We start from the raw sequence: 27,795 nt of genomic DNA, 5'->3' as shown, positions 1-27,795 counted from the left end.
ACAGAGAATTTAGCCAGGACAACTTTAAATACGTTGCCCAGATATGAATTTAGGGCTAAAATAGTCAATGCCAGGTTTCTTATTTCAATAATAGCTAGGTTCTAGAGAAATGCATTGATCCTACTATTTAAAGATAAATTGCCTATCCGTTATAGTTTAGAGGCAAGTTGGAAGGGTGTAGCTGGTATCTCCAAAATATGCATTCAATTCAGAGCTTTCTCCCTAGATTAGACAAGCATACTAGCAACTTCTTCCAGATGCTTCTGTGTGATCTATGAAGACAAGCTGCTACAAATCCAGGTCTGTGTTGCTATATTCCATAGCTGAACCTAATATGGAGAAAAACGTATCACGTTTTGTTCTTACAAAGTAACAGTTCTCTAACCATATTAAATAATTTAGAGAAATCCCATCTTTGTTAGTTTCATTTTAAGAAAGGATTCATTCATCTGGATACAATCTTAGCATAATATGTATTAAAAGGTATAGTGGTTGCTGCAAATGTGTTCAACCTGCTGTAGTGAGTGAATTATGAAACTTTTCTGTCTTTTTTATTTCCCAAAGAATCATTGATTTACCAAGCGTTTCTTTTTGGGTGAGAGAAAAGTGCTGCCTTAAAAAGATGCACATCTGTTGTTGTGATCCCAGCTGATGGTAACATTGAACAAGTCAAATCCCAGAATGAACCTGGCTTGATAGATTGTGTGTTCAATTTGTGCAGTTGGTTAATGTGGTGATTAGTCACATGAGGCTGCAGGTGTTCTGAATCAGAATGTAAGTTTATTAGATAAAAGAAAAAATATACAAAACTATATATAAAAGTCAGAAAGATCTTAATACAAACATAAAAATGTGTTTTCAACGTATTTCCCAACACCATTTATGACAGAGTATCAATCCCAGAGAACTACAACTCCTACCTCACATTTTTAAATCTTTACTTAATTGACGCTATTCAATTTCTTTCTCTTGAATTGTTCACACTGTTTTTTTAACAATTCCTTACCAGATCCACTGGTATAAACTTTTCACAATTCTGATGGCTAAATATTTTCAGTTCTAACAAATTGAAAATTTCTGTCCAAACTCTTTTGCATTGATAGTTCCACCGACTAGTAACCACGTCTGCTGAAATGGCCGGTTCCCCTGAACTGACTTGATTCTCCTGGTAGCAGAAACAATTCTACTTTCTGAACTGAACTCCACATACTTTTGAAGGAAAGCTTTGAACTTTCTGTTCTGAAGTCAAAATTAAACTAATTGCCGTAATGTGTTTACTCTGTCATAATATGTTCTGGTCCACCCACGTTGACACTACAGACAAGAAAGCACAGCAACGCCTTTACTTCCTCAGGAGGCTAAGGAAATTCGGCATGTCCAAAACAGTCCTAGAAATTTTTATAGATTTTTATAGAAAGCATCCCATGTAGATGCATCACAGCGTGTTATGCCAACTGCTCTTCCCAAGACCGAAAGAAACTACAGAGAGTTGTGAACCCAGCCCAGCTCATCACATAAACCAACCACCCATGGATTGACTTTATCTATACTTCCCGCTGCCTCGGGAAAGCAACCAGCAGAATCAAAGACCTCTCCCACCCTATCAGGCAGGAGGTATAAATGTTTTTTTGCATGTACGAACAGGTTTGAGAACAGCTGCTTCCCCGTTGTTATCAAACTTTTGAAATGACCTCTTTTATGTTAATATCGATCTCTCTCTGCATTTTCTCGGCTGCTGTAACATTGTATGCTGCACTCAGTTCTGTTACCCTAATGCAGCTGTATAGTATAATCTGCCTGTAAAGCATGTACACCAGCACTTCCCACTGTCTCTTGGTGCACGTAACTATAATAAATCAAATCAAATCATAAACCCACAGTAGAGACCTTTTAGCGATTGTTACGACACTTGGGTAGCAAGTCACATCAAATCAGACTCATCAACACTAGGTATTGTAACACAGTTAAACTAAAATATTCAGCAACCCTCAAAATTGCCCATTTATACCTCACCAGACTGGTATAATAATGTCTGAGATTTAAACCCAATCTTCTTTGATCAAAACCCCAACTCTCACACATAGACTGACAGACACAGTTAAGAGATAAATTTTAAAAAATTAGAATTCTAACTGGCGAGTTCACTTAAGCAGTTTTGAACAATGTTTGCTAAACCTTCATACAATCCTTGGATAATGAGTTGTTCACAGACATTTAGAATTGTATATCTTGTTTGAATTCCAAAGGTACCTGTCAATGCACACAGCCTCCACAGACCATTGGAGGCATTTACATATATCTTAAAACTGGGGTTCTTTTCTCAGAACTTGCAATAATTAGGTAAGTGGAAGATAACTAGAAACCAACCAAAATTTCATCCAGCAACTTTCACAACCACACAGCCTTCTGCCTGAAGCCCAATCCAAACCAGTTTGATCTCTTTCTTTTTCAACATTTTCTTTGTTTGACTGGCCAACACCAGCCTCCCCTTTATTGACCCTTTTAACATCCAGGCAGCTGCCAGTCCTTGAGCATAATACGTCTCGGGTGCCAAAACGTATGCAGTTTTCTTAGACCAATGTTGTGGGCGTGCCGATGTTGGACTGGGCTGGACAAAGTCAGAAGTCACACGATACCAGCTTATAGTCCAACAGGTTTATTTGAAATCACAAGCTTTTGGAGTGCTGCTCCTTCGTCAGGTGGAGTCACTTCAGCTTACGAAGGAGCAAAACTCCAAAAACTTGCGATTTCAAATAAACCTATTGGACTATAACCTGGTGTTGTGTGACTTCTGACTTCTTAGATCAATAATAGAGTCAAAGAGGTCTACAGCACGGAAAAAGGCCCTTTGGCCCATCACATCCAAGCTGGTCAAAAACCACCACCCAACTATTCTAATTCCAGCCTACTAAAGTTACACAATTACTAATAAATTGTTAGTTTCTGTTTAAGCTTTAAACTTTGTGTCTGGTATCTGTTGTTGCCTAATTAACCTGCTATTAACTTTCCAGGTCAGTTCCCATTTCCAAATATCAGTTTGTTTGTTTTTTAACCTTTCTTTAAAACAAACTGCTGCTCAAAGTCCAAAGTTCAACTTTCAGCTTCAACTCACGGTTCCAAACCAAAAATGAAGAAAACAGTGACAGAAATACAGCCCCAACACCATTAACACTGCAGGCATTCTACTGCAGTCACAAGCTTTCTTGAAACTGAAATATTAAGATCACTGTTTCTGACCTGTCTAGAAACAACCCTCAAAGATCTGATACACATCAATTTGTTTTTGGTTTGAATTTGAAATCAAAAATTATATTCAATATACTACACCTTTTATCATGCTGTTATTTGGTATCTTGAAAATCTTAGGAAAAGCATTTTTATTGAAAGTGATTTCTTGTCTAACTTTCCAAAGGTTATATTTCTTATTCAAGTCCGTCAAATTTTAAATTGCAACCAGATTCCTGAATGTGCCTATTTTTATTGGTTTTAGGTTATATATTGATTGCAACATATACAGAATAATTACATTGCAGTGATAGTGTCATGTGCTTTAAGGCACAAATGTTTCATGCATCACAGACTTAATTGCACTAGCATATACAAGTAATTTGAATGAAAGGATTACATTCTGTCTTCAATTTCTATTAGTTTTTGTTGGGTAAAAGCGGTTTATTGTATTAGTTTAAATACCTACATCAAATTTGAATTCTGCTACAGGATTATCTTAATGAGAGGTAACACTAATGAAGGCAGTGCATTAAAATGGAATATGCAAATAGAGTTTGCAGGTGAATTTGCAAACAAGTAAACAGATGGGAAATAAATGTAATGCCAATAAAGGTTGAGTAATGTGCAACTGAAGTACAAATTTAATGCAATAGAATGAATACAAAGGTGATTTGGAAAGAGATTGTCAGGCAAATCATTTATGTCAACCATCATCTGGTAGTGCAATTAAAAATGCTAAACCAAAATTTAGGTGAACAAGTTGAATATAGAAGTACACATTTAGTCAGGTTATATAGTATACTGATTGGGCGAGGTTTAGAATAATGTGGGCAATGTCAGTCACCGCCATTCAAAAAAATTGCAGAATCCAAATAAAGGATACAGGAAAGAGTGACAAAAATTATTTTGAGTGTAGAAGTGTGACCTTTTTTGAATGGTTTCAGAAGTTAACTTCTTAATGGCTAAAGAAGACACAAATCAAAGGGGTCTCATTCAAGTATATAGTGCAAAAAATGGCTTGGACAAGTTCAGTCTTGTATATCTATATGATTAAAAGTATGGCCTAACTTGGATCTGGCTTGTCCAAGTTGTGTCACTACCATTAATACTTTGCTTCTTCTGTTCCCAGCTCATGTAATTATTTTTCCCACAAGCTCATTAAATCCTTTCACAGGGTTAACTAATTTTTTATTTCCAATTTTTTATTTCCTTTAAGCACTCTTCTGTTCAGTGAACTCTCTTTAGATTCTACAAGCTGCCTTTTTTAAAAAAAACCTGCTGTATTTATTTGCTGGTTTATTTAATTGCCCTTATTTAGTTTATTTTCCAGTTGGCTACTAAATTAAAGTTTAGTTTGTTATGCTGTTCAGTACTTTACAATTCAACTAGTTGTCTCTTATCTGTTGTATCCATCTTTACTCATGTATTAGAAATCTTAGACATAGTGTACATTTCTCATTAGCATCAATTTTATTTACCATGATCTGATTTTTCTGATGAATTTGCAAACAGATGTGAAATAAATATAATGGCAAAAATAGTTGAGTAATATGCATTTGAAGTACAAATTTAATGGAATAGAATGAAATCAACCAGACAAGTGCCAGCAAATGTATTAGGACCAAGAATTGGCCATTCAGCACCTTGAGTGTGCTCTATCATTCAATAAAGATTGTGGCTAATTTGACTGTAGCCCTGCCTACCCTGGAAAATGTTTGTCTTCCTTGTTAGCCAAGAATCTATCTATCTCTGTGTTAAAAATATTCAATGACCCTGCCAGCACTGCTCTTTGAGAGAGTTCCAAAACTCATGATACACTGGGAGAGAATAAAATCCTTACCAGCTCTATCTTAAATATAGTACTACCTATTTATAAACTGTGACCCCTAAGTTTTGAACCCCACAAGGGGAAACGTCGTCTCAGCATCTACCATATCAAGCCCCCTCAGTTCTGCTAAATTTCCACAACACTGGGGCAGACTTAATTTGAAGTACTGTTTGGAAACGTAGCAATAAACCAATGAGAGTACTGTCTTTGCAACAGAGAAGAGTTGCAAGAAGCATATACAAGCAATCACAAAATCAGAAAGCAAACACTTGGGGAATTGAATGACCATTTCAAGTGTTTGTAGTAATCGGGAGGAGGACTTCATGTCACTTCCATATAGTTTGGTGAACTGTAGTGGCTTTCTATACACTGCGCAACTTCATCTGCCAAAAAGGACCATGTTGAGGCCCAAAACAGGGAGAAAGCCATTCCTAGAGTGGCTGAAGGGTCCAGAATGGTTCAATAAGAATAGTTTGAATCAGAGGAAGCTGCAGCCCTTGAAACAAAAAAAAATTGAATAATCACCAAGGAAACTTCCAATTGTTAATGAAATTACTGTCCTTCCAAACTGTGCCCTTAGTGCATGTTCCCTTTATAACTGCGGAGGAATGCAGCAGATCCAAACACTTGGAATATTAACCTTCAAAATTCAGGGCTAGATTTTTCTGGTGGGTGCAGGAATTGCAAAACTGCTTTACTTTGGAATTGTGAACTAATTCTAACGTCAAACAGGGTTTTCCCTCATGCAAACCCTCTCACCATTTGCTGCTGGCCTATTGAAGCAGTTATGCTCTTCAGGTCTTGGTCAGTTCAACCAGGAATAATGCTGCTGAGCCGCTTCCAATGGATATTGAAGTTCCTTATACTAAGTATATTTGTGTCCTTGCTTCCTACAGTTCTTCGAAATGATATTTAATGTGGAGAAGTACTGATTCATCAACTGAATGAAGGTAATAGGTGCTAATCAGCGAGAGGTTTTCTGGCCCATGTTTGACCTGGATCAATGAGACATCACCAGGTTTGGAGTCAACACTGAAGACTTCCACAGTCAGTCCATTATATTTTGTGGGTCTGTCATACATGCAACCATATGTATTAGGAGCAGTAGTAGGTTGTTCAGCTTCTCGACCCTGCTCCTCCATTCAGTAATATTATAATTGATCTTATTTTACCCTTAAATCCAAATTCCCACTCGTGCTCAACAAGAATCTATCTACCTCTGCCTTAAAAATATTCAAGGACTGTACTTCCAGCACCTTTTCAGGAAGAGAGTTTCAAAGACTCATGACTCTCAGAGAGAAAAAGAATTGTCTCATCTCTGTTTTAAAACAGTGACCCCTGAATTTTAAACATTAACCCCTTGTTCTGGATTCTCCCAGAAGAGGAAACATCCTCTTCACATCTGCTGTATGAAAAAGCCTCAGGATCTTGCTTTTTCAATTCAGTTACCTCTTTCACTTCTCAACTCAGACTGGTCACAGCCGACGCCGACACAGCTCCGCCCACAGCCGACGCCGACGTAGCTCCGCCCACCACCTCCACAGCCAGCAGCTCCAGAGGAGACAGCAGCACCCAGCCCTGCCGAGTCTTCACCATCCCCCCAGACCTACCCCTTACTGAGGACGAACGGTCAGTCCTCAGTAAAGGGCTCACCTTTGTCCCCCTCCACCCACAGATCAACGAATACCGCTCACGCTTGGACATAGAGCAGTTTTTCCGCCGCCTCCGCCTCCACGCTTACTTCTTTAACCGTGAACCTAACCCTCCCTCTACTGACCCCTTCTCCCGCTTCCAACACACCCCCTCCTCCTGGACACCACCCCAAGGCCTCCTACCCTCCCTCGACCTCTTCATCTCCAACTGCCGTCGAGACATCAATCGCCTCAACCTCTCCACCCCTCTCACCCACTCCAACCTCTCCCCCGCAGAACGTGCAGCCCTCCGCTCCCTCCGCTCCAATCCCAACCTCACCATAAAACCCGCGGACAAGGGAGGTGCAGTTGTAGTATGGCGCACTGACCTCTACATCGCCGAGGCCGGACGCCAACTCTCCGACACCTCCTCCTACTGCCCCCTTGATCATGACCCCACCCCTGAGCACCAAACCATCATCTCGCAAACCATCCACAACCTCATCACCTCAGGTGACCTCCCACCCACGGCCTCCAACCTCATCGTTCCCCAACCTCGCACTGCCCGCTTCTATCTCCTTCCCAAAATCCACAAACCTGAATGCCCTGGTCGACCCATTGTCTCCGCCTGCTCCTGCCCCACCGAACTGATCTCCAACTATCTCGACTCCATTTTCTCCCCCTTGGTCCAGGAACTCCCTACCTATGTCCGTGACACCACCCACGCCCTCCACCTCGTCCAGAACTTCCAATTCCCCGGTCCCCAACACCTCATCTTTACCATGGACGTCCAGTCCCTCTACACCTGCATTCCCCATGCAGATGGCCTTAAGGCCCTCCGCTTCTTCCTGTCCCGCAGGCCCGACCAGTCCCCTTCCACTGACACCCTCATCCGCTTAGCCGAACTCGTCCTCACACTCAACAACTTCTCTTTCAATTCCTCCCACTTCCTACAGACAAAGGGGGTAGCCATGGGTACCCGCATGGGCCCAAGCTACGCCTGCCTCTTTGTAGGTTACGTGGAACAATCCCTCTTCTGTACCTACACCGGCCCTAAACCCCACCTCTTCCTCCGTTACATTGATGACTGTATCGGTGCCGCCTCGTGCTCCCATGAGGAGCTCGAACAGTTCATACACTTCACTAACACCTTCCACCCCAACCTTAAATTTACCTGGACCATCTCTAACACCTCTCTCCCCTTCCTGGACCTCTCTGTCTCCATATCGGGCAACCACCTCGAAACCGATATTCATTTCAAGCCCACCGACTCCCACAGCTACCTAGAATACTCCTCCTCCCACCCACCTTCCTGCAAAAATGCTATCCCCTATTCCCAATTCCTTCGCCTCCGCCGCATCTGCTCCCAGGATGAGGCATTCCACTCCCGTACATCTCAGTTGTCCTCGTTTTTCAAGGACCGTAACTTCCCCTCCTCGGTGGTCGAGAACGCCCTCAACCGTGTCTCCCACATCTCCCGCACCTCATCCCTCACACCCCGTCCACGCAATAAGAACCAAAAAAGAATCCCCCTCGTCCTCACGTACCACCCCACCAACCTCCGGATCCAACGCATCATCCTCCGACACTTCCGCCATCTGCAATCCGACCCCACCACCAAAGACATCTTTCCCTCCCCACCCTTATCTGCTTTCCGGAGGGACAACTCTCTCCGTGACTCCCTTGTCCGCTCCACACTCCCCTCCAGCTCCACCACACCCGGCACTTTTCCCTGCAACCGCAGGAAGTGCTACACCTGCCCCCATACCTCCTCCCTCACCCCCATCCCAGGCCCCAAGAAGACTTTCCACATCAAGCAGATGTTCACCTGCACATCTGCCAATGTGGTATACTGCATCCGCTGTACCCGGTGTGGCTTCCTCTACATCGGGGAAACCAAGCGGAGACTCGGGGACCGCTTTGCAGAACACTTACGCTCGGTTCGCAACAAACAACTGCACCTCCCAGTCGCGAACCATTTCAACTCCCCCTCCCATTCCTCAGACGACATGTCCATCCTGGGCCTCCTGCAGTGCCACAACGATGCCACCCGAAGGTTGCAGGAACAGCAACTCATATTCCGCTTGGGAACCCTGCAGCCCAATGGTATCAATGTGGATTTCACAAGTTTCAAAATCTCCCCTCCCCCCACCGCATCCCAAAACCAGTCCAGCTCGTCCCTGCCTCCCTAACCTGTTCTTCCTCCCACCTATCCCCTCCTCCCACCTCAAGCCGCACCTCCATCTCCTACCGACCAACCTCATCCCGCCCCCTTGACCTGTCCGTCCTCCCTGGACTGACCTATCCCCTTCCTAACTCCCTACCTACACTCACCTTTCCTGGCCCCATCCCCGCCTCTTCGACCTGTTTGTTTCCTCTCCACCTATCCTCTCCTCTATCCCTCTTCTATCCGCCTCCCACTCTCTCCCTATTTATTTCAAAACCCCCTTCCCCTCCCCCTTTTCTGATGAAGGGTCTAGGCCCGAAACGTCAGCCTCTCTGCTCCTATGATGCTGCTTGGCCTGCTGTGTTCATCCAGCCCTGCACCTTGTTGTCTCGGATTCTCCAGCATCTGCAGTTCCTACTATCTCTGGTATAAACCAAGTCTGTCTGATCTTTCCTAACAAAACAACCCACCCATTCTGATATTGTATAAACCTTCTCTGAACTGTCTCAGAGTAGTTTACATTGCAATGATCCCAACTATGTTATTACTGAACAAGTTGGTCCCAAAGTGAAATCTGGCTCAGTAGATCATATTTTTTTCTAAGTTTAACATGGCAATCTTTCACTGAAACATTGCAAATAAGGCTGTGGATTTGGCTTTAGCAATAGTTTATTACATAAAATAAATAAAAATAAAACAAACTAAGCTATGTACATATAACACAGTTTGAAAGATTTCTAAATAGAAGCAAAACAAAATCGCATCCATTTGCCAATACCATCATATTAAAGGTACCCAAAAATCCAAAGAACCTCCTTCCCTATCAAGTTTGTACATTTGATTTAACTGCTTCTTCTCAGTTCCAGTCCTAAGTTCCTTTTGCTTTGATCGCTCTCACAGCTGAGAGTTTAGACTTTCTCAGTTTTTTAATAATCTAGAGTCCTAATCAAGTGCTCTTCATCTGGAAGTTTCACAAGCTTTACTGTTTCACTTAAGTAACTTATTTCCTTAACTACTCTGGAAAATCTCCTTTTTCTAGAAGGGGTTGTCCTTGACTCTAATCCCACTCAGTTATCTTTTGAACTGCCCAAAAACATCTCAATTGATTTTATTTTTAAAAACTTGCTTATCTTGGACTGTACCATGCTAATGGCTTGATGTTTTCTCTCTTGTATCATAAACCACCCACAATATAAACAAACTTCTATTAACACTCAAGAAGGCATGAACTGCTTTAAGATCATGATTCCAAAAGGAATGACTTAGTTATTTTTAAACCCCCTTCACAAAAATTGACCAGCACCCATATGCCAGTAACTTTGAATACAAACATTTGAAAAAAGTTATATTAACGTATATAAATCACACACCTTGCATTTCAGCATCTTTCCTGAAACAAGGTGACCAGATCTGTGCACAGTACTACAGACATGGTCTCATCAGTGCCATATTTAACTGAAGCATAACCTCATTATTCTGTATTCACTTCCCCTTGCAATAGCTGATTATATTCTAACTTTTCAAATTACTTGATAATCTCCATGTTAAGCTTTTTTTTTTTTTGCAATTCATGTGCCAGGACATCCAGATCCCTTAGAATCTCAGGGCTCTGCAATCTCTCTTATTTGATAATGAAAAATGGACAATTTCACTTTCCCTCAACATACTCCATTTACCACATTTTTACTCACTGACTTACCCTTTCTATATATTTTTGTTGCTTGTTATGTCCTACACACGAATTACTTTCCTACTTATATTTGTACCACCAATAAATTTGGGAACCATACTTTCCATTCCTGCAGCACACCACTTGTTACATCTTGCCAATCTGAAAAAGACTTGCTATTAAATGATACCTCTGCACAACGAGCTTCTATTTTCTTCAATACCCTTTGATGTGGCATCTCATCAAATGCCTTCTGATAATCTAAGTACAGTACATCTGGTGGTTCCCCTTTATCCATTGTATATGTTTCAACTTTGGGGAATTCCCATAAATTGATCAAACATGATTTCCCTCTCATAATACCCTATTGACCCTGCCTAATTACCCTGAACTTTTCCAAGCGCCTTGCTATAACTTATTTAAAAATAGTTCTTAACATCATACATATGATCGATGTTAAGCCAACTGGCCTATAGTTTTCTGCTTTCCGTCTCCCTCCCTTTCTGAATAAAAGTAAAGGTAATGTCAGCATAGTCCTACAGGACCATTGGGCTGCTCTCTCTTTAGAGAGAAAGAGAGAGAGAGAGAGACAACGGGTGGTATTTTAATGTGAGGGTCACCATGCCTAAGGCGAAGGGAGAGGTTGAGAAGCAGCAGCCTTCATGGTAGCCTCAGCCAATGTAGGAGTTGAACCCACAATGTTGGTATTATTAATACCCATCCAGCCAACTGAGCTTACTCACACTGCTCCCTTTCTGAATAAAGGAATTATAATGCTATCTTCCAATCTAATGGGACCATTCTCTCAAATTAAGGATGTTTTGGTTAATTAAAACCAATGCACCAACAATCTCGCTAGCCACTTATTTTAAGACCCGAAGGAAGAAGTCCATCAGGACCAGGTACTTGTCAGCCTGCAACTCCAACAGTTTACTTAGTACCAATGAGTGGGTGATTGGGATTTTCCTGAGTTCCTCCCTTCTTTCCATTTCCTGATTTATTGCTGCTACTAGGATGTTACTTGAATCCTCTACAGTGAGGACAGATGCAATATACCTGTTCAATTCATCTGCCATTTTCTTATTTTCCAGTATTAATTCTCCAGTCTCATTCTCTATTGGACGAACACTATTTTTTTTACCCTTCTTTATATAATTATAAAAGCTCATTATCTGATTTTATATTTCTGGCTAGCTTTCTCTCATACACCAGATTTTCCCCTTTTATTAATTTTTTGGTCATTCTTTACTGTGTTTTATATATTCCATCTAATCTGATCTGCCACATGTCTTTGCATAGTTAAATGCTTTTTCTTTTAGTTTGGTATCACCGCAGGTGGATAGGATAGTGAAGAAGGCATTTAGTATGCTTGCCTTTATTGGTCAATGCATTGAGTATAAGAGTTGGGAGGTCATGTTGCAGCTGTATAGGACATTGGTTAGGCCATGGAATACCATGTTCAATTCTGGTCTCCCTGCTAGAGGAAGGATGTTGTGAAACTTGACATGGATCACAAAAGACTTACAAGGGTTTGAGTAACGGGGAGAGGCTGAATAGGCTGGGGTTATTTTCCCTAGAGCATCGGAGGGTGAGGGGTGACCTTATAGAAGTTTATAAAATTATGAGGTGCATGGATAGGGTGAATAGCCAAGGCCTTTTCCCCAGGATGGCAGAGTCCAAAACTAGAGGGCATAAGTTTAAGGTGAGAGGGGAAAGATTTAAAAGGAACCTAAGGGGCATCTTTTTCACGCAGAGGGTGATGTGTTTATGGAATGAGCTGCCAGAGGAAGTGGTGGAGGCTGGTACATTTACAACATTTAAAAGGCAGCTGGATGGGTATTTGAACGGGCAGGGTTTAGACGGATATGAGCCAAATGCTGGCAAATTGGACTGGATTAATTTAGGATATCTGGTCGGCATGGACAAGTTGGCCCGAAGCGTCTGTTTCTATACTGTACAGCTCTATGAGTCTATCCTTAACGTTTCTCGTTAACCATGGACAGTGGGTCCATCCCTTGGAATTTGTCTGACTCACTGAAATAGGTCTACTCTGTATTATGAAAAATCCTCTCAAATGCCTGCCACTGCATCACCGTTGACCTGTAATTTTGTCTAATTTAACATGTAATGATGTCCTGACAATGGAATAAAACCCACCTGGAATGGTGATAGACAATGCTGAGATGATGACTACATGTTTGATTCTGTGAATAGGACTTAGCCAAGCTGTTGTTTGACTAGCCTGTGGGACAGCTTTCCCAATGTTGGCACATGTACCCATATGTTAATTGGGTGGACATTGGATATTTGACAGAGTTGGCTGCACCTTTATTTAAGAGCATTGCTGACTAGCAACGTTTATTGTCCCTCTCTAGTTGCCCTTGAGAAGATGATGATAATTTGTTTCTTGAACCATTGCAGTCAATTTGATGTAGGTACACCCACAATGCTGTTAAGGAGGGAGTTCCAGAATTTTGACCCAGCGACATTGAAGGAATTAATATATATTTCCAAGTTAGGGCGGTGAGTGGTTTGAAGCAGAATTTGCAGATGCTGGCGTTCCCATGTATCTGCTGACCTTGTCCTTCTAGATGGTGGTTGTGTTTGAAAGGTGCTGTCTTAGCAACTTTGGTGAATTTCTGCCGTGCATTTTATAGATGGTTCACTTTGTTGCTACTAAACATTGGTGATGGAGAGACGAATGTTTGTGGATGCAGTACCAATCAAGAGGTCTGATTTCTTGAGTGCTTTTGGAGCTACACTCATCCAGGAAACTGCAGAGTATGCTATCACACTCCTGACTTGTGCCTTGTAGATGGTGGACAGGCTTTGAGTGAGTTACTTGCTGCATGATTCCTAGCCTTTGACCAACTCTTGCAGCCTTTGTATTTACATGAATAGTTCAGTTCACTTTATGGGCATGGTAATCCCCAGGATGCCATTGAAGATCAAGGCACGATAGTTAGTTTCTCTCTTGTTGGACATCTTCATTATCGGGGATTTGTGTAGCATGAATGTTACTGGTCGCTTGGCAGCCCAAATCTCAATATTGTCCGGGTCCTGCTGAATTTGGGCATGGATTGCTTTAATATCTGAAGAGACACTAAAGCTACTGAATTTTGTGCAATCATTAGTGAACATCCCCACTTCTGACCTTATGATGGAAGAAGGTCATTGATGAGGCAGCTGAAGATCATTTTCTCCAGTGTCTGGGCACTCATCAGATGCTCCTTCTGGTTTTATTGTTTATTATTTTTATAGTAGTTAAGTACAACTAAATAGCTTGCAAGGCATTTTAGAGGACATGTAAGATCAGTCATGTTTCTCTTAGTCTAGATGCACAACTAATCGAGACTGAGTGAGAATGGCAGATATCCTTCCCCAGAAGACATCAGTGAACAAGATGAGTTTTTAACTATAACCCAGTAGTTCATGGTCACCATTACTGGTAAATAACTTTTTGTTTCAGCTTTATTTAATGGATTTGAACTGATAACTCTGGATCATTTGTCCAGACCACTGGATTACAGGTTAAGAAACATTACCACTATGCTACTGCTCCCCTGAATAGAGACTCCTCTTTCAAAAAAAGAGTTTTGTGCAGTTACAGATATTATCAGTTATTATCATTTGTTTATATTTTCTGTTCCTGTAGGATTCTGTGAGTCGCCAGTCCGTTTACAGCATGCACCAACTCCAGGGCAATAAGCAATATGGCACTGAGAAAACTGGAATCCTGTATAAGAAAAGTGATGGGTTAGTGTCACTGCTCTTTTCATCTACTTAAAGATTGTTGACCGAAAGCATTTGCTTCCAGTGGGATATGCCTTCCGTGAGCCCCTGTTTCTTTTGGGATTTAGACTGGCTGCATTCTGCTGCTGTCAGATTTTGTATTTACAGAATTGTAGCCATGGAAACCAACTGTTCAGTTATTCAATGATAAGCAGTACATTGCTATAATGATCAAGTAGCCTGAGGCACTTACTTATCTTTTTGAAACACGGAGGTCTGTGCAAAATGAGCTTTTGTGTTTTATAGTCTTCTATATTTTTTAATGTCTTGTAGTTTTAATACTTTTGTACAAAGTAATGTAACAAAAGCCTTTCTTAGAAAAAGGCATTTGAACAGTATTAACCCCTTTCCACTGAAAGTATTGCCTTTTACTACTATTAGCAATATATGTTAAGGTTGATCTTAGAAACTCCTGAGCACAAATATAAATACATAGTGCTTTTTTAAAAAAAACTCTCTTTATTTTGCTTTGCTGTCCTCCATTTCTCTATTGCAAGATTTCATTCCTTATAGGAAACAATAAGTACCAGTAAACCTTAGATGCTTTACTCAAATAAATATTATTCACGAGCACAAAAGCAAAATATTGCAGATGCTGAAATTTTGAACTAAAATTTTGAAATGCTGGAAATGCTCAATGTGTCAGACAACATCTGTGCAGAAAGAAATAGAACTAAAATTTAAGATCAATGATTTTCAATTGAACTGGAAATGTTAGTTGTGTAACACCCTTTAAGCAAGTAAGAAGGCACCGGAAGGAAGAGAGGAAGAACAAAAGAGGAAGTCTGTGATATGATGGAAAGAAAATGAGATTAGATGACAAAAGCAATGGTGGTGCAAGGTGAAAGGAAAGTTACTGGAACAAGGTAAAAACAAAAGATGGAGCTAGGAAATGCTTAAATCAGAATTTCAGTATCATTATCAATTGTTGCTTTCTGAATAAAATGGGGGCAGAGGTTATGATTTGAATTGGTTGAACTCAATGTTGGTTAAAAGGTACAAAAATTACTAATTACAACATGAAGTGCTCTTCCTCAAGCTTCATTGAAATGGTAGTCAGTTAAGATGAAATTAGGTGAATGATTATAATGAAGAAAGGAGGTTTGAGGAGACAGTCAGGTGTCATAGCGGGCAATGGTCCTGTCAAGAAAGGGGAGGGAGAATGTGTTTGGTGGTGAAATCATGGAGGAAGTGGCAAAACTTGCAAAGAATGAACTGCTGAAAGTGGAATTGATAATGTCAATGAAATTCTATCGTGGTTCTGGGAGGGACTGGAAAGAATGAGAGAAGTGAGAAATGGAGCAGTTGCAATCAAGGCTCCAATCAACCACAGGGATGGGAATTCAAAAGGATCAGTTTCCTCTGCAACAGTCTAGTCCGTTCCTCAAGCAATACCAACACCTACTCCCCTTCCTTTGCAAGCACAGGTGATGCAATTTTAGGATCCTCCCTTCACACTGTTTAAGGCTCAGTCATTCTTTCAAGATAATACAACAATTTATTTGTACTTCTTCTATTTAATACACTGTATTCGCTACTCACAATGTGATGCCCTCTCCATTGCAAAGACCAAATGTAGATTGGGTTATCATTTTGGAAAATTTTAGTTCTTCCCGTTACCTGTCATTTTAAATCTCTCTCCATCTCCAAATCTGGACTTTTCATTCTCAATCACCGACCGTGTTCCAGTGATCATTAGAGGTTAAGCCCAAGGAACAATGAGATACTTTACAAACTTTTGACTTAAATTTGAGTTAATCAATTTCGGGCTATAATCTCTTTGTCCATTTTCTGAACAGCTGTTAACACTGATTCTGTTATTCCTACATCCCTCCTCTAGGGCTCTTGTGGTGCAGTGGTAATGTCTTGACCTCTGATCCAGGAGTCCTTCATACAAGACACTCCTGTCCCAGATGCATGGAACAAAATTGCTGAATAGGTTAATTAGAAAGTATCTATATTCCTGCACTAGACCCAGGTTTCGTTTCTTTATTTATCGCATTACCATCTCCTTTCGCCGTGTATCACCATTTCTGTTGTCTTTTAATTCCTTCTGCTTCCCATGGTATCATGGGGCTTCTCTTTTGACTTTTACCCTGATTCCCATTTTCCCTTCCTTTTGTTCTTGCTTCAAACCTGTCATTATTTAACTTTTGATGAGCGGTCATCAATGTGAAACATTCTAGGGAACTTTCCCAGGGAACTGGAGATAGGAAGGACTGATAAAATCACTGAGAAAAGGGGTTTTGCTGGTTCTGAATGTATTCCTACCTCCATGCACTGTTCGCAGATCTTGCTTTGCTGTGGTAACAATAATTCACCTAGCAGCAGTGGGAAGCCAATTAAGGCTTATAAACAACTAATTAACTGCACTTTTCTGGTGCAAGTAGGACTTTATTGGTGTCACACTAGATCTCCACTGTGACTGCAGTTTGTCAGATAACAGAAGTCAATATGGACATGACAAATTAATGAAATCTACCACTATAGGATGCAAACTGGGGGACTTTTGTGGTACAGAGGTACAGTCCCTATCCCTGGGCCAAGAGGCCTGTGTTCAAGTCCCACCTGCTCTAGAGGTATGAAATAACATCTCTGAACAGGTTGGTTAGGAAAAATAGATTAAATTTTTAAAAGATGCAAATCAGCATGTCTGAGATTCTCTACAATTTTCTTGCAATCTGTTGATTGCAGTAAGTAGTCCCCAGTTGAATGACATCCCTGAGGGGGGTCTTTTAATTGGACACTTCCTGACAAGTTATCTCACAAGCTGCACTGCTGCTGAGAATTAGGTCAGGACCTAAAAATGGTCATGACGGGGCTCTTGTATTGCAGTGGTAGTCTGACTGCCTCTGAGCCAGGAGACCTGTATTTAAGTCTTACCTTCTCCAGACGTGTGTAATAACATCTCTGAGCAAGTTTTTCAGAAAATATAGAACAGTCTTTAATTCTCATAGATCAGTGTGTTCGGCTGTTAACCGGAAGATTGGTGGTTCAAAACCACCAAGGGACAGAACCCTCCAAATTTTAGGGTTCTGTGGCACAGAGGTAGTGTCCCCAACCCTAGACCAAGAGACCCAAGTTCAAGTCCTACCTACTCCAGAAGTGTGCAGTAACACCCCTGAACATGCTGATTAGAAAATAGATTAAATTTTTAAAAGTATTGATCTGACTGCTGAAAATATTCAATGTCTGAATGATTCATCCCATTAACTCGGTTCCTTTCTCTACAAATGCTGCCTGACCTGCTGACCGTATCCAGAATTTTCTGATTGTATAACTATTATTCACATGTTACCTTGATAATCAATGTTATCAGATGTCTGTCTGTTGGGGTATTGTCATGTCTTTGTTGAAAGCACAAAAGCATGCACTTCTAGCGACTGTAACAGTTAACTGCTAAGAATATCATCATCTGAGTGGCATGAGAGCTTATAACTCAGAACAGATATCAAACTTTTGATTGTTTTGCTTTCTATGGCTCTACAGCTCTTTAGATAAGCTCACTAAGCCATAAACAACAACTTGCATTATGAAGCAACTTAACTGCAGCAGAACATCCCAAGTTGCTTCACAGTTAGGACTCAGACCTGAGTAAGATGATCAGCCATGATCATATTGAATGGCAAAGCAAGCTCAAAGGGCTGTCTGGTCTACTCCCACTCCTATTTCCTTTGTTTCTATATTTCAGAACTGGAAGAAGATAGCCTTGGATTGAATGAGAGGTTTTAAACACAGTTTAGATTGCACACATGAAGAAATTAGGGATTAAAGGCAAAGGCACAGAATTTCTGAAATGTTGACTTTGTCCATGTTGAGCTGCAAGAATTTCTGCCTCATCCTTGTGTCCTGTCTGATGTTGACACTATGACCACGTCATTCAACTACGAGACAGAATTACTCCAGGACTGTCTCTAACTGGAGATGCTGTCAACAGTGCAGGTGATGCAGATTGCAGTTAAACTTAATTGTGAAGTCAGAGCAAGTGGTGGCACAAATGTGGAGTGTAGGAAAAGAGGCAGTAGTACAGTCTTCAGCAGAGTCAGCATCATCCAGCCTTTAACAACCAGTGGATGAGTAAAAAATTAGACAAAGCAATAAGGTGAATATGGTTTGCTACAGATGGTATTTGCTATCATGACATTAGAGCCAAGGAGGACCCTACAGATGAGAGTATGAATTCCAAACAGTGCATTGCTGTTACAAATGTATTTGATAATATTTTCAAGGTGAAATGTTCTTTCATATAGCATATAATATGCATTTTCTCCTATTCAGGTTGAGGAAAGTTTGGCAGAAGAGGAAATGCATCGTAAAGAACTGTTACCTGACCATTCCACATGGAACAGTGAGTTCAGCATGAGAAAGAGATTGGAGCATCATTTATTGGTTTTGTTTGACAGAAAATGCAAATCATTTTACAGTCATCTGACTGAATAACATCTCCTTAAGTCCTTTATATTCAATAAGACTATTTTCCCGAGAACAACAAGGAGTAAATTAGGAGGAAATATGGAAAACCTTAAGAAATTTAAAAGGAAATTGCCATTGTGAGTAAATATATAGAGTGGCTGTATATGATGGTGTAGACTTTAGCTCAGATTGGTTTCCAGTGAGTTAATTTTCTGCACATCAGAGGCAACAGAAAGTCGCTGCACGCCTCCTTCAAATGAACTGAGTCCATTTTCTAACAGGAATAGACATTAAGAGTATAACAAGTGGCCGCTGGCAAACAAAGATCAGATAATGCTAGGGCTGCTCATTGGCATCCAGCTGAGTGGCAGGAAGATGTCCTACCAGAGAAAAGAGATGGACATTAGGAACAGGAGGCCATGGTGTTTCTTGAGACAATCAGAAATGTTGGTGCCACAAGGCAAATTTTATACATAACATTAGTGCCTTTTCTCTCAGGCGACCAGTTGCAAACTTGCTGCAAAGCTGAGATACCCGCTTAGGCCTTGGTTATGTGCATAGGGCTCTATTGACATAATTTGCACAAATGTATGCGGCTACCATGTGACAATAAAATCTAAAATCTAAATTTAAATTTGCCTTAATAAGCACTTCCTTTCTATACAGAATTCAATCATGAAATGTCAGATGTGCACAGGGTTTCAGCAGGTAAAAGGTTCCTCTCTTTAACTGCTCACCTGCCAATTTCAGTTACATCAACCTTGTAGTGAGGTGGAGGGTGTTGAAATATATTAATATATCACTATGAATTCTCTGATCATAATTATGGAACGCTTTTCTGAGTATTCTCCATATCCAAACAAACACTATTCACATGGTAATATTGTTTCTTGGTTTAGGCAAAATCCAAATTAATAAGTACATAAATAAAATGTTTTACATTCCTGACAGTATTGGGGAGCGTGCCAAATGTACATTTATTTTTAGTATTAACCATATACTCTGTTATATCTACCCCGAAGAGAATTGAGAGGACATTGTATAATGGCAATTCTATTTCTGACTGAAGATAATTCTTCAACCCATAGTAGCAATAAATTGGCATCTCTTAAAATCTCAGTTAATTTTGAAGTGCAGTGTTTTACATCATAATTGCATAGACAGTTTTAGCATCCAAACAGGGCATAGCCATATCATTAATAACAAGCTGATTTGTTTAATGTGATGTTAATTGAAGAACACTGATATGATAACTCAGTTGCTCTTTTAAACTAATGGGAAAGGTTACAGGGATAGGGTAGGAGGTGGATTGGGGTGGGATGCTCTTTGGACAGTCAGTGTAGACTTGATGGGCTGAATGGCCCGCTTCCACAAACTGTAGGGATTCTGTGGATTCCATGATGAAGGGATGGGAACCTTGGTTAAATAAGTTATCTGAAAGATGGCACCTCCCATAATGCCATCTCCTGTAATTATTCTGCTGAAAGTTAGCCTCAATTATGTGCTCAAAACCTGAAGTGGAGTTTGAACCCTCGGACACGGAGCCAATGCTAACATCTAAATGGAAACAGTAGTTTTCCTGAGAGTTACAACTGTAAAATATTCTGTATTTAACTTGCAGACAGTAAGCCAGAGCTAAAAATATTAAGATAAATAAAGTTAATGTCTTAGTTTTTTTTTCTTTATTTGTTAATGGGATGAGGGCGTTACTGACCAGGTGGCATTTATTGTCCATCCCTAAATGCCCATTGGGCTGTTTAAGAGTTAACCACATTGCTGTGGGTCTGGAGTCACATGTAGGCCAGACCAGGTAAGGATGGCAGTTTCCTTCTCTAAAAGACATTAGTGAACCAGATGGGTTTTTCTGACAATTGACAATGGGTTCATGGTCATCATTAGATTCTTAATTCCAGGTATTTTTATTGAATTCAAATTCCACCATCTGCCATAGCAGGATTCAAACCCAGGTCCCCAGAATGTTATCCAGTTCTCTATATTAACAGTCCAGTGATAATACCACTAGGTTATTGCTTCCCCCAGTATTACTTTAGACAATTGTGTGAAAGGCTTGGATTGATGACTATGCTTTTGTCACTTAAGTATGGAGTGCCAAACAGCCAAATCTGATATTCATATTACACACATAGGCTTTCATTGAAAGTCCTTGGTCAGCAATCAGTATTGGCAAGTTGGTAGATTTTATTTTCCTTTCCACAGTCCTCATATTAGTCGTGGCGCCCAAACAGTCACTAGTTATTTTAATAACCACCTCGGACGTGCAATGACACACCTCCAGGGCAGGTGGGGCTTCAACACAGGCCTTCTGGCCCAGGGAGGGATACTACCAATGCCTGGCACTCCTTAAGTAGATCAAGGATTAGCATGAAGATGTTCCAGTTGCCTTCAATGCCCCTGAACTAAGGGTAAGAGTGCATTCGGAACGTTCTTATTCTGAGAAATATTTGCCTACTGAAACATTAAGAGACATCAGTTATAATATAATGTCATTGGATTTGATTGTCTTCTAAGTTGTGTCTTGTCAATGAAATTGTAGGATGTGTCACCTTAAAATCTTTTATTTCTGTTTCCCCCAGCCCAACCGACAGCCAGCGAAGCTCAACCTGCTAACCTGTCAAGTGAAACCCAGTTTGGAAGATAAAAAGTGCTTTGATCTTATTTCACGTATGAACTATCATTTGATTTTCTTTCCCCAGTTTTTGTATGGCACTTATTCATTACTTCATGATTTATGTTGATTAATGTGTTTGAGATCAAGGTTTGTCTTTTTTTTCCTTTTAGTAGTCAGATGTTGCAATATTGATACGTGTGATAGTATCCTGAGAGATGGTTCTCCATGTTATTTGTCACATTTGTGTTCCTTTATTGTGTTGTTGTGGGAACCCTAACACTCAGCCAGCTCAGTGAGTATGCTGCTACCAAGTGACTCTTGGTGGTCAACTTTAGCATTCACCATATTCTGTTTCTTTACTACCCTCAATTTGACCTCCAATTGGTGTCCAACTTGGAGAAGAACAGATTCATCCATTGAGGGATGTGCTGTATATGGTAATCAGCAGGAGGTCTCCTTGTCCATGTCTGACCTGATACCATGTGACTTCATGAAGTTGGAGTCAGTGATGATGACACATAGGGCAATTCCTTCCTCGAGATGGTAATGGTCATGTACCGGACATAGTCATTCTGACATTATCACATCTTAAGAAAACGTCAGGCTTTTACTTGACTGATCTGTGGGACTGCTTTCCCAATTTTGTCACAAGGCCTGAGATGTTTGAGAGGATTTTGTGAGGTTAACAGGGCTGAGTTTGCCATTGCTGTTTCCTGTGCTTTGTTCATTGCTCGATTGTCTATCTAGTTTCATTCATTTTATTTAGACTTTGTTGAGGTTAGATACAACTGATCAGCTTGCTAAGCCAACTCGGAGGGCTTTTAAGAGTAAACCACCTTGCTATGGATCTGGACTTGCACAGCAACCAGAACTGGTGATTCACTAGACCAGATTGCAGATTTTTACTTCCCTGATGGGTATTTACGGCAATCTACAACGATTTAATTGTCATTGCTAGACAAACTTTTAATACCAGATTTATTAATTGAATTTAAATTTCATTATCTGCTGGGTGGGGATCCAGACATGTGGATTACCATGCCATACAAGTTTTCATAATATGCACACCAGCAACAGTGATTACACGCCCCCAGAATGCAGGCTACGTAATTTTTCCATCCATTTTAAAGGACAGAAAATCACGTAGACCACTAAACAAGAATACTAACCTCTACTTATAGTGTATACACTTGTGAAACTCAGCCCTGATTATGCTAATTCAGGAGCTACCCAACAATTTGTCAAGTTTTTCTCTTTCTGAAGGGGAACCTCAAGTTAACATAATTAAAGGATATTTGTGACATAATTTTGAATTCCACAGTGAGGCAACTTTTAAATTAGTAAAGCTTGAATTATGGACTTCCTAACAAGTATTGGGTTCCCAGTACAGTATCTGGTAAATGGCGCTTCACTAAGTACGTGAGCTTTAAGCTCATTTGTGCAGAGATCCAATGGATGTTGAACCTGAATTAAATAATTTTCAGTTTATGCCTGTAAATTCAAATGTGAACATGTTCAGATAGTGCCATGGGATTGTTGCTTTATGTCCTTCAGTTAACTTAGTGTAATGTTATTTTGTGTTTTGCTTTTAGATAACCGCACATATCATTTCCTAGCAGATGATGAGCAGGATTGCATGGCGTAAGTAGAGAGCTGTCCAATCATGAATTGTTGTATGTAGCTAGTAGATTGCAGAAAGGGTTATGAAGCTAGAGCTCCATGGAATGAAATAGTATCATAATTGAGAGATCCAAGTTTGTATCAGTACAGCTATATATACTTGACTGTGTGCTTTTGACGCATATGTAAATAGTTCATAAATTATTAAAAATTCAATATATACATTGATTTCATGTTTCTGACCACATTCTAGAAAGCTTTATTCAATTCAAGGCAAAGGAAATGTCCTGCTGATTACCATATACTACACTTCTACACTTCCCTTAGTGGATGAATCAGTTCTTCTTCAAGTTGAACACCAACTGGAGGACACTTTGAGGGGGGCAAGGGCACAGAATGTGCTCTGGGTGGCAGATGACAATGTCCATTACCAGGAGTCGTTTGATACTGCCACTACGGATGGAACTGGCTTAGTCCTAATGGACATAGCTGCCAGACTTGGCCTGTTACCAGATGATAAGGGAACTAATAGTCAACCTATACCAAATTCATTTGTCCATGAAAGTATAACTACCACACAGTACTTGTGGAGACGAAGTGATAGATTTTGAAAAGATCTAGCAACTCAGTCCATAGCGTGGATGCTAGGTCTTATCAGCAGCAGCAGAATTGCATTCAGCCACAATCTGTAACAGCAACATATCCCCACACTACTATTGCTATGCTGCTATCACATTTTAAATCATATCAGTTTTCCTATGTTTAATATACTATGTAAGGCTTAAATAAATATAAAACCTAGTTAACAAATCTGTGAATATCTGACATTATTGCATTGCTTACATTAACCATCGATCAGTTGGAGAGGATTTTATACGTTTATCTTCTCATCCTCAATTCCCAATTGTATGATGTCAACAAGCCTAAAACCTACAACAGTTATTTCCAGGTAAACCTTCCCCAGTTTTCCTCTTTCACCACTCACATTTCTGTTTTATTTAGCTGTTAAAGAGAGGAGAATGCAGATTCAGCTCAGCAAAACAGGCTATGCCTTGGCCAATCCAAGTCACCTAACCTGGTTTAAAATGCAAACAAAATTTGGTAGTTAACTGAGATAACAAGGTGTAGAGCTGGATGAACACAGCAGGCCAAGCAGCATCAGAGGAGCAGGAAAGCTGACGTTTCAGGTCTGGAAGAAGGGTCCAGACCCGCAACGTCAGCTGTCCTGCTCCTCTGATGTTGCTTGGCCTGCTATGTTCATCCAGCTCTACACCTTGTTATCTCAGATTCTCCAGCATCAGCAGTTCCTACTATCTTGGTAGTTAAGTGTCAGTCATCATCCTAATGCTGCATCCCATGGCAATGCCTCTGCCAATCAGAGGCTACTTGCCAACATTCCTCTTACATTGGTAATTGTTGCAAATTACCCTAATGAATGTAAGATGAAAAGCTTTGACAAAATGTGTATATTTTACAGCAATGCTCAGTATAGGTATAAAGTCAGTAGAAGGAATGTCAGAAAGAATACGTAATGGTCAGCCACTATACATGCCTTTGAGTTTTCCTAGTCCCCAGTTTGGTAGCTGGCTATATTACCTATTGCCATCTGACAGAAGTTAAATGAAATTACGGGACTGGATATTACATGCCCCCTCTGTGTGTCTTTTGTGCAGATGGGAGCAGCATGTCATATAGGTCAGGTGGCTAGTCAGCTTTCCAATCCCTAACCAGTTGCCAAAAACACCAGCATCTAGCCCCCGAGCTTAGTTGGATCTCAGTGAATGTGGCCTCCTGGATTAGCCTGTCTGCAGTCGCAGGAGGCCTACGACACAGCTGTTACACAGCCAGGACCGTTAGATCTGTCAGCTGAGTGGGATTTCATCCCGTAGAGGGGCTGAAATCCCACGAGGAGCTTTTTTAAGCTGCCCACAGCACTTTATGCTTTTAGTGCGAGCTTCTAATTGGCCTGTTGGCCAGCCACTGATTTTTCTTTTGAGGGGATGGGGATGAGCCATTTCCCCCTACCCTGGAATAATTTTACGTCCACAACATCTCTCTTCTCTCAGTTTTCATCATCTCCAATTTGGTATGCCTTTTAAATTTTTCACATTTTTGTCAATTGTTTTTAAAGTCTTTCCCATCAAGAATAACCAACAATAACCACAGTTATTTCCCCTCTCGCAGTAAGATGTTCCGATGTTTGAAGCTCCTGCTCCTTTTTGTGTTCTAATGATCATGCTTTCTGTCGTAGCCAGATCGCTTAAATTTCATGTGTATGAAAAAATGCAGAGAAAGGTTTAAGAGAAGCTAGAAAATAACTTATTGGCCTCACAAGGACTGTATGGATCCATTTAACCTGTGGGACACTAGTTAGAACTATAGTCAGATTATGAGACTTCAAATGATCTCACTTTGCATATTTAAAAGGGACTTCAGTTCTGCCAAAGATTTAAACTCACAGACAAGCATCAAGATTCATGCAGGACAGTCCCATGGGCCCTTATTACTGCCTTCACACTCATTCTGTCAAGCAGCAAGGTTAAAAATTATCACTCATAATGTCATTGGAGAGCCAGACAGAATCAAAGATCTTAATTTTCAATCAAATAATTAATGTTCCATATTTAGATCTGTAGCTTTATACCTTTCAATTTATCGTGTAGTATTACATTTTCTGTATATTACTGCTTTCTGGACATCAGTTTAAATGATCAGGATAGCAGAAGCTACCTCTTTGTTTGCAATTGAGAAACTAGGCAGATATTTGAAGTGGCCAGTGTAATATTAATGGCATGTGTTTAATGTTTGACTCTTTCTGTATTATGTGAAGGTGGATCTCAGTTCTAACGAATTGCAAGCAAGAAGCTCTAAACGTGGCTTTTCGTGAACACCACAGTGATGCTGAAAACAGTATTGAAGATCTGACTAAAGCCATCATTGAAGATGTCCAGCATATGCCAGGGAATAACGAGTGCTGTGACTGTGGGGCAGCAGGTGAGGAATAAAAACGGCTGAAGAAACAATATAGGTATTAATGTACTGATTTCTGCTTCTCACAAGGATTTCAGAAACTTAAATTGAAATATTTTATTGCTGCTGCAAAGATTTCCTCCTCTGGAATTTTGATTTAAATGCAAAGCAAAGGAAACATTCTATTAATTTTGATCTGTACCCAACTGTGAAGCAATGCTGAAAGATGTTACCAGTAAGCAACATTTATATTGGGAACAAAGAGGAAGAGGTAAGAAAAAATTACAAGAAAAGAACTAGAATGGCCTATTAAGTGTATAAATGCAGGACAGCTAAAGGTTAAATGGGAAAAATGATACTGATATCAGATAATAAGAGATATAATGAGAGAAATTAAAGCTATTTACAAGGCACCAAACATATTATCGCCTCTTTTTTTCAAAGGATTTATTTCCTCTTGATTATCTTTTACACCATCGCTAACAGCTTCATTGATTTCTCCTGGGCCTTCTGCAAGAATCACAATGGGAATGTGCCCCAAAGATTCATACACAAAGCCATGTGTACTATCCCGCTGGTTCATTGTTATGCATTCAGCAATTCCTTAATGTAACTTTGTGTATTTTCTGTTACAGCATTTGCCAATGCATTTACCTGGGAGAAACAGAAAAGATTACCCAAGCTTTGGTGTGCTTGGAAGAATATACATCCAAGCAAATAATTTGCATGTTGAGAATTATCAAATAATAGGATTCAATTATATAAATTACTGTAGCTGGAAATGATCATTACTTGAGGTTTCTTCTTTCTCAGCACTATTTTGGAGCATTGCTGACGTGAATGTATGCTGACCTGATTTGCACAGCACTCTAGATTTATATTGAATCAGTTGTGTAATAGTGAGCATTAAGAGCTTACAATCTGCTTACTTTTTTTTGCAGGTCCAACTTGGCTTTCTACAAATCTTGGAATATTGATATGTATAGAATGTTCTGGAATTCACCGAGAGATGGGTGTACATTATTCTCGGATACAATCCCTGTCACTAGACAAGCTTGGGACTTCTGAACTCTTGGTGAGATTCTTTCTAGTTTTATCTTAGTGATTTTAATTCACCATTTATAAGTATGTATTACTGAAGGTAAATAGCATTCTACCGAGCAATTACTATGACTGTAGTATTTAAAGGGAGAGTATGGGGCGAGGAGGCATAACAGACAACCCAAAAGTACTAGTTCCCAAAGTCCTTGTCAACTTAACAATTATTTTTGTTGCATATCTTCAGTGTCACTGGGTCAAAATCCTGGAATTCTTTCCCTAAAGTTATGGTGGATCTACCTACAGCACATAGACTGCAGCAGTTCAAGAAGGCAGCTCACTACTGAAACAACTCCACAGAAACCAGTATCCCATCACTAAGTCACCCTTTATTTACACATGAACAATCCTTGACTACAGTACTGCCTCATTCAGAGTCAGATACCAGAGTGTCAGTATCTCTGATAGTCACCCTTTTTATATGACAGCCAGGGCTCTCTGATTGGACCTGATTAACAACCCCAATCAGGGAACTTTTATTCTATACCATCCAGAGATAGTAGGAACTGCAGATGCTGGAGAATCTGAGATAACAAGGTGTAGAGCTGGATGAACACAGCAGGCCAAGCAGCATCAGAGGAGCAGGAAGGCTGACGTTTCGAGCCTAGACCCTTCTAGGCCCGAAACGTCAGCCTTCCTGTCCTTCTGATGCTGCTTGGCCTGCTGTGTTCATCCAGCTCTACACCCTGTTATCTCTATTATGTCAAGCTGGCTGACCTCATTACAATTAATACAGCCACCCCTTCTTAA

General features: G+C 40.4%; 1 protein-coding gene across 6 annotated transcripts in view; it reads left to right on the top strand.

Annotated features, from left to right (window-relative positions):
- LOC109938466 (arf-GAP with SH3 domain, ANK repeat and PH domain-containing protein 1-like) overlaps positions 1 to 27,795 on the top strand; it is a 216,114-nt gene that overhangs the window by 132,331 nt on the left and 55,988 nt on the right. For all 6 annotated transcript variants that reach the window (XM_048608240.1, XM_048608242.1, XM_048608241.1 and 3 more), the window contains 6 exons: positions 14,179 to 14,279; positions 18,594 to 18,663; positions 21,323 to 21,410; positions 22,950 to 22,998; positions 25,808 to 25,971; positions 26,889 to 27,022. In XM_048608240.1, the coding sequence (XP_048464197.1) occupies positions 14,179 to 14,279; positions 18,594 to 18,663; positions 21,323 to 21,410; positions 22,950 to 22,998; positions 25,808 to 25,971; positions 26,889 to 27,022 (606 nt within the window). The remainder of the gene's footprint in view (positions 1 to 14,178; positions 14,280 to 18,593; positions 18,664 to 21,322; positions 21,411 to 22,949; positions 22,999 to 25,807; positions 25,972 to 26,888; positions 27,023 to 27,795) is intronic.

The sequence above is a fragment of the Rhincodon typus genome, chromosome 19, assembly GCF_021869965.1.
Source record: "Rhincodon typus isolate 14 chromosome 19, sRhiTyp1.1, whole genome shotgun sequence".
In the NCBI taxonomy this organism is placed as follows: domain Eukaryota; kingdom Metazoa; phylum Chordata; class Chondrichthyes; order Orectolobiformes; family Rhincodontidae; genus Rhincodon; species Rhincodon typus.
Note: the sequence above shows the minus strand (reverse complement) of the source record. Positions and strands in the feature narration are given on the sequence as shown.